Source organism: Chiloscyllium plagiosum, chromosome 14 (genome assembly GCF_004010195.1).
Source record: "Chiloscyllium plagiosum isolate BGI_BamShark_2017 chromosome 14, ASM401019v2, whole genome shotgun sequence".
NCBI lineage: Eukaryota > Metazoa > Chordata > Chondrichthyes > Orectolobiformes > Hemiscylliidae > Chiloscyllium > Chiloscyllium plagiosum.
In genome coordinates this window covers 77,050,159-77,062,232 of record NC_057723.1, presented here as the reverse complement: position 1 = coordinate 77,062,232, position 12,074 = coordinate 77,050,159, and the positions used below count along the sequence as shown (strand labels likewise).

The window sequence follows — 12,074 nt, the reverse complement described above, 5'->3', positions numbered from 1 at the left end:
ACCCTCTGTCTTCTGCCTTTGAGCCAGTTCTGTATCCAAATGGCTAGTTCTCCTTGTATTCCATGAGATCTAACCTTGCTCACCAATATCCCATGGGAAACCTTGTCAAATGCCTTACTGAAGTCCATATAGATCACATCTACTACTCTGCCCTCATCAATCCTATTTGTTACTTCTTCAAAAAACTCAATCAAGTTTGTGAGACATGATTTTCCACGCATAAAGCCATGTTGACTATTCCTGATCAGTCCTTGCCTTTTCAAATACATGTACATCCTGTTCCTCAGGATTCCCTCCAACAACTTGCCCACCACCGAGGTCAGGCTCACTGGTCTCTAGTTCCCTGGCTTGTCCTTACCACCTTTCTTAAATAGTGGCACCACGTTAGCCAACCTCCAGTCTTCCAGCACCTCACCTGTGACTATCGTTGATACAAATATCTCAGTAAGAGACTCAGCAATCACTTACCTAGCTTCCCACAGAGTTCTAGGTTATACCTGATCAGGTCCTGGGGATTTATCCACTTTCATGCATTTCAAGACATCCAGCACTTCCTTCTCTGTAATATGGACATTTTTCAAGATGTCACTATCTATTTCCCTACATTCTATATCTTCCATGTCCTTTTTCACAGTAAATACTGATGCAAAATACTCGTTTAGTATCTGCAACATCTCCTGCAGCTTCACACAAAGGCCTCCTTGCTGATCTTTGAGGGGCCCTATTCTCTCCCTCGTTACCCTTTTGTCCTTTAATGTATTTGTAAAAACCCTTTGGATTCTCCTTAACTCTACTTGTCAAAGCTATCTCATGTTCCCTTTTTGCCATCTTGATTTCTCTCTTAAGTATACTCCTACTGCCTTTATAGTCTTCTAAGGATTCACTCGATCTATACCTGACATATGCTTCCTTTTTTTTCTTAACCAAACCCTCAATTTCTTTAGCCATCCAGCATTCCCTTTCATCCTAACAGGAATATACTTTCTCTGGAGTCTCGTTATCTCATTTCTGAAGGCTTCCCATTTTCCGTCCTTTTATCTGTGCCCAAATAGCTTTTGAAAGTTCTTGCCTAATACCGTCAAAATTGGCCTTCCTCCAATTTAGAACTTCTACTTTTAGATCTGGTCTATCCTTTTCCATCACTATCTTAAAACTAATAGAATTATGGTCGCTGGCCCCAAAGTGCTCCCCCACTGACACCTCAGTCACCTGCCCTGCCTTATTTCCCAAGAGTAGGTCAAGTTTTGCACCTTCTCTAGTGGGATGGTCAGTTCTACCACTATTGTCATGAACAAATACATCTGGGATAGACAGACTGGTGAGGAGGAGATCAAAAATGCTTTACCTTCTAGTTAATTAATTTACCATCTACCACAAACTCAGCTTTGTCCTTTAAAACTTGGCCAATTCAATCAGTAGTGATGTTGCTGAGACCACTCTTAGTAATGGATGGTGAAATCCCCCACCCAGAATACATTCTGTACCCTTGCTGCTTTGAGTGCTTCCTCCAAGTAGTGCTCCACATAGAGGAGCATTTGTTCATCAACTGAGTGGTGGGTTTGTCCTATGTGTGGTATTTGGTAGGAGGTTTCCTTGTCTGTGTTTGAGATAGTGCCATGAGACATCATGGGGTCCAGTGTCTATGTTAATGGAAACTCCCTCCCTCCAGTATAATACTGTGCTGTCACCTCCGTTGGTGGCAGTGATGTATCTGGGATATATTCTGAGAGGTATGATTGTGTTTGTGTGACTGTCAGGCTGTTGCTTGACTAGTCCATGCAGCATGTTTCCCAATTTTGGCATTATCTTACCAATGTTAGTAAAGAGGACATTCCAGATTCATTGGGGCTTAGTTTGCTTTGTATTGTTTTTTCTGTTCCCTAGGCCAATAATATGTGGTCTGTGCTGTTTTATTTCTGTTGTATAAGTTTTGATTTGGTACTTGGTAGGCTGTTTCAGAGTCAGCAACATTGCTGTGGGTCTGGAGTCCCATGTAAGCAAGACTAGATAAGAAAAGATTTTTTCTTCCCTAAAGGTTATTCATGAACCAGATGGATTTTTAAGACAATCTACAGTGATTTCTCATCATCATTAGACTTTTAAATCCAGATTTTTAAGAAAATTCACGCAGATCCCCAGAAAATGTAAGAGTTCAATAGAATCTTTGAACAAAATTATTGTTACTGATGCAGATTTTTAGAAGAAACAATATTCATATTTATTTTTGTTTAACTAAACAATGTTTACAATATTAAATGTGTTATACAAACATAAGTTGTTGATATTGTGCAGTATTATTATTGGTGCACAACATGATGAAAACTGTGCCTTCCTGCTGAAGATTGATGATTTTTTTTATGTTTTGCAAATAGGTAAATGGGAATGTCCGTGGCATCAGTGTGATGTGTGTGGAAAAGAGGCAGTCTCTTTCTGTGAACTGTGCCCCAGTTCTTTCTGCATGGACCATAGGGATGGAGCTCTCTTCATCTCCAAACTTGATGGCCGACTTAGCTGTAATGAACATGATCCATGTGGCCCTGTTCCTTTGGAACCTGGAGAAATAAGAGAGATTATGCCACCACCCAGCAAACATGTATTACAGACCTTGCAACCATCAGATTCCACACACATTCGATGAATGGAGTGTCCGTTTATGGTGTGCCTCTGACAGGAGCTTTATTAAGAAAAGTGAAAAGCTGCCTTCCTTTCAGTAGAAGACAGATATTCAAACTGAATGTGAGTGTGCGTGTGTGTCTGTGTATACATATGGGTGGAGTCAACTTAGTTCACAAATGCAAGGTGCATAATTTCCAGTAACCAGTAGGTTATTCATATTGAGTAAAATGAACTTGAACATATAGAAAATCGAACCATGTGCTCCTCTTCTCAATATCTTTAGCACAATTATACATGGATTTATACCTGAGGCATACAACTGGCATGCTCAGGTCCACACAGGAATTCCAGTTAAGTCTACTGCAAGGCCAGTTATTTTCAGACCTCAACAAGCTTAGTTATGTGTAGGTTTTTTAATGTGATGTACAATGATGCTCACATAACATCGGATTAGAAACTTCATCTGGCATGTTTCTGACATTGAACGCTCAGTCTAATTCCACACCTAGAAGTAGGAGATCACTGAAAGGAGTAGTTGCTATTTGCTATAATGAATGCATCTTGTTGGCTTATAAGTTCAGTTAATTGAGTAAGTCTTCTTCCAAGCACTTGTTCAACAATAACCGAATAGTGAGCCTTCATTAAAATTGATAAATGAACATTGATATTTACTATGATTCAGAATGATTGGCAAGAAGTATATGGTATGATGTGCTGGAACATTGTCATTTTACCTCCAGAATGTGAGTTCATATATAATCCAGCTAGAAGAAATGAAGGTTTATCTATATGTTACATGGAATAAAGGTTTATTAGAGCATTATACAACCCCCTCCAGTACCTGGTCTTGAAACTAGCTCAGACACAGGGAGCAAAGATCTGAATCAAACAAAGTGTGTTTGAGCATAACGGTGCAAAGCAAGACCTGAATGAAATTGCCTTTGAATTCAGCACTAATTCTTCATCATAGAACTCGCAGCAAATGGAGCTGTAACACTGGCACACTACTTTGCCATACCTAACCTAGGTGTGGATGAGGCACAACAAAAGATGTGATTGCAGTTGCTGTTGGGCCTCAGTCAAAAGGGCACATATTTCCAAAATGTAAGTTCACTCTAGAGAATTTTTTTAAAAATGTTGATGGAAAGTTAATTGAGCTACTGCATGCTGACAAAACCACAGCCTTGGTGATCAAGTGACATGATTTATCTACTGAAGTGTATTTATTTCGCACTAAATGTTTGGTGTGTTTTGCTGAGTTGACCTCACTCAGCCTGCTTCAGTCAAACTAGCCAGTTGTTGGTAAAAGCACATGCCACTTAACTAAACAATTTTGCTGTCAGTATTTTTTTCAATATTGTCAGTGCTTTTTAATGCAATAACATGCAATTCCTTTGTTATTTGTTTTCCATTTATTTTATTTTCAGTTTTATTTGAATCATTTCAACTCTGACATGTTCACAATGGTCCAGCATTTTAAGAAACTAAATTTTATTGGTGGCTGCAGTCTGTTCACTAGCTCCACTTTCTGGACAAAGGTCAAACAAACACCAGAAAGTAAGGAAATGTTATCTTTCAACATTCAGAGAACGTGTTTGCAGTGGAAAATTAGAAAAAGAAGGAAATCAAAGTTCCGTAGTCAATCATTCAGTGTGTTGGTCCACCAAGCCTTTCTGAATGAACTTGAATCTTTTTAACTCAATGCAAGGTCTTTCCATTTGGAAATAAGTGTTATTAAATTTTTTAAATCATAAATCACCAGCCCTTTTTGCAACATTTCTTAAATCCTGCAATAATGTTTATCCTGATGAGATTTCAGCAGTCCCTGTTGAGGATGGGTGAATGAATAGAGGAGTATGATTATATTAAACACCCCATTAGTTTTATTATTCTTATGAATAATTTTACTGGGTGTAATCTCTGGATATTACAGACACAATCCCTCTAGGATTCAGTAATTTCACGATTGATTGTTAATGTTAACATCACAGATTCAAGTTAAATATTTGAGTGTAGTGGGTTAGATACTTTGAAATCAAGGTTCAGATGTAACCTAGAGTGATGGGGGTGAAAGTTGTCTCTGTCAGTTGATGATAAATCATGGAATGAGTTTGGGCAGTCTAATTTCAGTTGTTGGTGGCTACACAACATTGCCCCTAATTCTGTGCTAATTTGCAGTTATTCAAGGCTAAAGGATAGCAAGAGATAGCAAAATGTTATACTGGTGAAGTACATTTTGAGTGGTGGATGCAGTGTATCAGACATAGCAACAGTAACTTCAGTCTTCACCTTATCGTGCAATACATGACATGGAACTGGTTCTAATAATGGGAAGTATTTCATTCCTCAGCACTAACTTCCCATTGTTGTCAAATGCAACAGAAGGTAGCATTCAAACATGGCTGTATGCTCACCTTTTCAGTGAAACTCTAGTTTAAAAAGTAGCATTCACTTCTCAGTGCAACAGCAGTTGGAATTCGTATTATCCCACATACCTGCATCCTTTAAGATCAGTTGGGCATAATATTGAATGATTCCTGCTAGAAGGATGTTCAATTAACTAAAATGGATTAAAATCTATTCTACAAGTCATTGGCTTGCATTGATGTTTGGTATTCTAGTATGTGCCAGATTTTGTAACTTTTCTACTATTGCATTGGATGTATTTACACTAGCATTGTGATAATAGTGGACCTATTCACAAAATAGTAGTGATGCAAATGCACTTGCATCAAAGATATTCATTCGAAAATAATAAATTTTTAAAAAATTTAACGTGTGCTAGTTGTTGCATCCAGTTCAAGTTGGAGATGTACTATGGTTCTAAAGTTCAGCTAGTGTGCAGTTCTTAACATGTCTCTGCAGTGGTACACTATATTTTCTTCTTTATCTGCCCCTTAATCTCATTACAAATGAGTCAGCTACATATTCCATGATTCTACTGCCAACAGCAAACTCCTAAACTCTTGGACAAAGCACATTGCTCACAGAGGAAACAATGGGGCAAAATTATTTTATTGTTAATAGCTAACCCAAACAGTATCTATGACAAGAATGGTGATACCAATCATGAGTCTAATTGACAGATTCAGTCAGCTAACCACTATTATACTACTTTCTCATCACACATACTTAGCATCTATCATCAAAGTAGAATTGCTGCTCCCAGATAAGTCAGTTGATTAAATGGCAAGTGATTGAACCATAATTATCAAGAAGGTCTCTGTTTTGAATTCTGGCCTGTGCCAATCAGTTGATCTTAATGGCAAAGTGATAATGTACCATTTTTCTGAAGCATTTCACCAGATGGCAATTTTTGATAGACATTAAAGAGTTCTTTCTGAAGGTACTCGTATGGGTACAAATGAATGAATGCATCAGTGTTGAAGCTAACTGTAGTTGAATACCTAAGCCACTGACATCTTCTTGGATCATTTGAGCAAAGTATTATGGGTACTGTGGATGAAATAAAACTGGAATAAAAAGAATAAGAAAATGCATTTTTATATGCCATAAATGTAGGAAAAGTACTTACAGCGTGGAGTACTTTACTTGACTCTTGATATTATGCAGTCACAAACCCGGATGGGAAAGAATGCTAATCAAAATGATCGCGTGATGTAATTGTTCTATAATCTTAAATGCAGTTGTGGAATTACACTTAGTGATGAGCAGATGTAGCACTCTAAAGCTAGTACTTTGGTTTCATCCTATTTTATTCCTGACCTGCTGTCTAGAATTAAGAGTTTGGCATCCACTGTTGTATCTGATTCTTATATGTTATAGTATGGCTGATTGGAGATCCAAGTAGCTATATTGATATTGTCATTGATATTCTTATGTTCTTTTCATTTTAAATGAGTGTGTGTGTATTTCTAAGTAGTTGGAACAGATCTCTAAGACCTGGATAACAACACCAAAATAAAATGCATAATCAAAGGAAAGTAGATAGAAGACACACAAGACATTCTGTGTTCATTATACACAGTTGTCTTAAATTTCAACCTTTAATGGCCAAGCAAATTTGGTACAGTTCTTATTGGTAATTTGGGCAATATTTATAAACTTACGTTTAATGTAAATTGGAAATCCCTCTTTAATTTTAACAAACGTTTGACAGCAGCCTTAATTCTGATATTGCAGGACTCCTTTTGGTCCTTTTATTATCATATTGTCAATTGTGAAATTACTTAAGTTATGATCTTACCTACTTGTTGGAATCCTAACAAAGATATTGAAATTTGATGTCTTGTAGTTTCACTTGATTGTTGTCCTGAATCAGAGACAACTCTCTGTTTCTATTCATGAAGACAACTTAAACTGAGTGCTAAAACATTCATGCCTTTGGTAGCATTCCCAGTTGCGCACACATGTTGAGCCTTCATGTTGGATTTGGATCATGAATTAACCGTCTTTATATGGATGTCTTAAATTGAGTTTATTCAGGTAAATATTAAAAGAAAATCAACTAGCTGCAAGGGAAGACAGGTAAGAATTATTGTAATTTGATTTAAATATTCAAAGCAAGGACACAAACACTATGTTGTAATCAATTTGCTGTTCTTACAGATAAGATTATGGGTATTTGACAGAATATTAAATACCCCCCATGTTAGAGTATTATGCAGAAGCTAAGGATTTTTTTCATTGTGTACTTAGATCCTTAAAAGTAGGACTAGTATAATGCAGAACAGTACTGTCGTTAGACAATAAATAAAAATATTTACAATGGAAAAGTTTATAACAGTCAAACATCCCCTATTTGACCCTCTACACTGAGTAATTTGAATGCAGCCACGGCTGGAGATGGAGTGCTGTACCTGTAGCTAAAATAGGTGTCCTTGGCCGAGGGAGAACTTAGCCATGGTCAGGCTTTCTTCACAATCTAGTAATCTGAGTTATCTGTGAGACTGACTTAAGGTTTGATTGGAGCACCCTATATGGTTAAATAAACATAAATGTACTCAACAAATCAAAAACAATTTGCAAATACTAGATATTTGAAATAAAAACAAACACTTGAACTATCCAGCAGGTCAGACAACGTCTGTGGAGAGAATTAGAATCAGTTTTCAGGCCACAATGACATTCCTTCAGAGCTCAAATGCAAGAATTCTTATAAATGGTCATTATGATCTGAAACATTAACTCTGTTTCTTTTCACAGATGCTATCTGGCCTACCAAGTATTTTTAGCATTTTCTGTTTGATATCAGTACTTGCAGTCTAGAAGGACAATTAAGGAATGACCTTTGGCCATGGTATAGGACAGTTATCTGTGAACTATGCTCAAGCTAAAGCTATTGACTTCAAGCAAAGAAGAGAAAATTAAAAGTTCGACTAAGCTGAAACACTAATTTACGTTTCTCTCTGCACATGCTGCCTGACCTGCTGAGTGTCCCCTGAACTATATTTCTAATTTCAGGCTTCCATTACCTGTACAGTTTTGCTTTTTATTTCACTTTTTTTTTATCTAGCAATACATCTTCTTTAGGATTTATTCTGAGACATCCTTATAAGTTTATTCCTATTCTTACTGAGTGTTCCACTCAGTCATCCTTATGTGTTCAGTCACCCTCTGTACCTTCACATTTTCCCTCATTTTCTCCAGATTTATCTCTTACTCCTTGATTAGTACAATAATAACCCATTTCTTATCATGCACTCATTCTGCAATTATTCTGCAATTGAGAATTAATAAGATCAATTTCTGAGGACATTTGAAGCTAAGTCACAGAGGAGCCTATTCCCAACCTTATACGCATAGCAAGGATTGCTACATAACAATTAAAAGTGAAGACGTTGGATTATGTTTCCAACTCAGAGAGAGCAAGTATTTTTGAGGCATCTGAGGCTATAATAGAAAGTTGTAAAAAAGCAATTTACATCTCTTTAGGGCACTGAACTAATTGTAACTCAAACCACTACCTGATCCTTTGGATAAGCACTGACTAAAAATTAAATTTTAGTCTGACATGTTCTATTTTTCCTCAAAATATTGAGTGAAAAAACGCAAATTGTTACCATCATTGCCAATTTCGCTTAAAATTATCTTTTAATAAGTAGTTACTGACATACACATTTAAAAAAACAAACTGCAATTTTCTTTCAGATTTGAGCATGAGAGCTATTGTTTCTATTATGTTTTGATTAAGTCCAGGCATGTTTAAAATTCAAAATTGTAATTAGACAATAATGCTACTAATGATAATTCTGTATCCTCAAAATAATAATCTGAGATGGTGTTGGCTCTCGTAAGGATAGTTTATAGTGCTGTCATAAAGAGGGCATTTTTAAAAAGATAACTGTTTATGGTAATTGCCTAAAATTTCCCTTATATGTAATAGTAAGGGATCTATAAACATTTAGTGTTTTGGTAAGGACTGGTGTACCAAAATTTGGTTATGGAACTGATGTTGGTCCTTTTGAACAAACCATTAGAAGATACAGTATATCAGTCGTTACAGTGTCAGGATATCTACTGCATTTGGATATTATTGTTTATTCAACTTTTTATACCATGGAAGTAAAATTTAGATTAATCAGAACACAGTCTGTTATTCTCAATCTAGTTTCCAATCAAGAGGCTTCAGCCTATTTGAACCTGTCCTTTCAGTATACTAACGGTACCTTAAAATAATGACATCTACCTTCATCTTAACCGTGACCAGTTCAGAGTTCAGCCACAGCTAGTGACAGCCTCTTCGAAGATGATTCAGGAACAATGATGGAATTTGGTAATTATATTCTGACTAACATTAAGCAAGAATAGATTAAATATAAGAACAAAGTGAGAGAATCTCTGTCAAGTAGTATTTTCTCAGCAATAAACTGCTCAGGATGTACTTTTTGAATCCTCAAGGTGACTCAGCTCCTGACCTTTTTACATCCTCTATCCAAAATGGATAAAAGAGCTGAACTCAAAAGTGAGCTAGGTGTAACTGCTGTTTACATAAAGCCAGAAGTCAACTAAGTGTGGCATGATGGAACCCAAGGAAAACAGAGATTACTGGGAACTGGGTGGAGAAACTCTCCAGTGGTTGGGGACATGCCTAACACAAAGGAAGATGGTTATGGTCGTTGGAAGTACCTCATTTCAGTCCCAGGACATCACTGCAGAAATTAGGCATGCCCACATCCTTTTAATACATTCTCAAAAGGTATCAATTAGAGATTCTAACACGAACCGACTTAGCTTGTCTGGTAGCATCTGTGAAGAGAAACAAGAGTTAACGTTTTGAGTCACATATGACTTCTTCAGAATTCAGTGCATTGTCCTTGTTCTCCCAACATCCAATATGATCACAAGCTTTTCTAAAGAAATTACTTGTACTTTGATCATTGCAATTTGAACTGAAGTTAGTTTGGAATATGAACAAAAGTACTATTTAAAATCACATGAAACGATTTGAGATTTTCCTATTTCCATGAGTGCCGAGCACTTGTTAACGGAAAGTTTACCATACTGCTTTACAGAGTGAATGGAAGCAAAAGCTTCCCATGGAACAGTAGATATTGTCATGGCTAAACAACTAGATTATTATTGAAATTCTGCCTTCTGCAGATGGCCTGCAAAAGATACTGTCAAATGGCACAACAATGAGTTAGTCACAATCCGGTTAAAAACATTTCCAGACAGACCATCTGTGCCTTTCTTACATACATTATCATTAATGTATTATGTATTCCTTAATTCAAAGGATGATATTTATTTGGGTATTAAATCAAAACTTAGTATTTAACAAATTAACTATCATCTATTAAAAATGCAAAGTTGGAAATATCTGCAGTAGCAAATTGTTCTATTTTTCTGAAGTGTTTGAAATTCTACAAATTTAGCAGGAACATTCTTTGGCCACACGATTTACACTGCAGTGGTATTGCAAGTATAATTTCAGTTACACCTGTTTTAAAAACGTGCAAAATCAGCAGCAGGGGGTTATATTTATTGGGTCCTAACTGCTCTATAAACAATGAAAGTAGGGTTTTGAACTGCTCACTTTAACCTATGTGATGGTAACTATTGTTAAAATGCTGATTGAAGTTTAACACAAGCTACCTTGTCAGCTTCACACTAACCTGAAACTTTATCCAGTTTGTTTGCAGTAGTTGCAATTATACATGGTCAATGTGAAGCCAGAGTTGCATGTTACCACTTTCTTATGGTAGTCATCCATCTGAAGCCAAATTTTAAACTTGCATCTGTTTTGTTGCAGTTGTACAACATATTTTTCATTGTTAAAGTTGTTCACCAAAATGCATGCATAATAAGCAGCTGATCTCTCCAGCAAGAATAAATCAGGGAGCAAAGCTGTGGCGGATCCCATTTGAGTTGATCCCATTTTCCCAGAATAGATTCTGCAATAATGATTCACTTTAGTGTATATCACAGATGGTAAAATTGTACATATATTGAAGTATGATTATTATTATTTGTGAAGACTTAAACATCTTCTGATTCTTACTGCTTAACTTTCAGTAAATTGAAACAATATAGTAAATCTTTTGCAGCAAACAGAGAGAATGCTGGAGTAACTGAGCAGGTTTGGCAGCATCTGTGGAGAGAAACAGTTATGTTTTGAAATTGGTGTGTCTCAGAACTGTAAATCTTTTATTGGCTCATTATCAGTTGTAGGGTGTTTTCCCCAACTACTCAAAGAAGTCTGCCCTACTGACGACTGTGAATATATTGAAACCTGACTTCATTTTTAAAATTATTGCAACTAGCCTTGGAAGAGAAATAACAAAATTTCTTGCTCCTGATCGCTATCCAATAACTCATGCTGGAAAGTGTGTGTGAGAGAGTATGTGCGTGCTTGTGTGTATGTATGTGATATATATGTATACAGAATGTATGTTTATATATGTGCATAGTTTTAAGATTGAAGAATGACCACTTGGACAAGGTGTTAAAGTTTGGTCATTACCCATAGCTCATATTTAAGCAGACATCAGCAGCATCAAGAAAGGAATGGAGAGCATATGCATTTAGCTAATAGTTGAAGTCGTGTGCAGTTGACAGAAGGAAGCTTTCTTGTGAGCATCCCATTGATCTTTTACTCAGCAGAAGCTGTGAACAAGAGTAAGTTGCCTCACTTCCTTTTATGGATCTGGATTTTACTAGGTAACTGTTTATTGTATATGTATGTTTTACACTGCAGATTACCAGACACACAATAACAAAATTCAGTGAAACATGGAAAGCTGCTTTTTTAAAAGTTATGTTCTGTCATAAATCTTTCTCATAATCAGAAGAAGCTAATCAGTATTTTTGGAACTTCTCCCTAATTTTTGTGTAAAAATAGAGTTGATGAAGAACTTTCTGCCTTTCATTAGAACTGATGCCTGTGACAAGTCTTGAGTTGTGCCTTCTTGGTAGCTGCTGTCTGAATATCTCAAAGCAATATTTACAACTTTATAAGTGAAGATGTACTCTTGTACCCAAGACCCCATTGAAGA

General features: G+C 36.4%; 1 protein-coding gene across 1 annotated transcript in view; it reads left to right on the top strand.

The window, feature by feature from the left end:
* LOC122556864 (histone-lysine N-methyltransferase NSD2-like) overlaps nt 1-12,074 on the top strand; it is a 278,778-nt gene that overhangs the window by 226,138 nt on the left and 40,566 nt on the right. The window contains exon 23 of the mRNA XM_043704119.1: nt 2,373-2,736. Within this exon, the coding sequence (XP_043560054.1) occupies nt 2,373-2,638 (266 nt within the window). The 3' untranslated portion in view covers nt 2,639-2,736. The remainder of the gene's footprint in view (nt 1-2,372; nt 2,737-12,074) is intronic.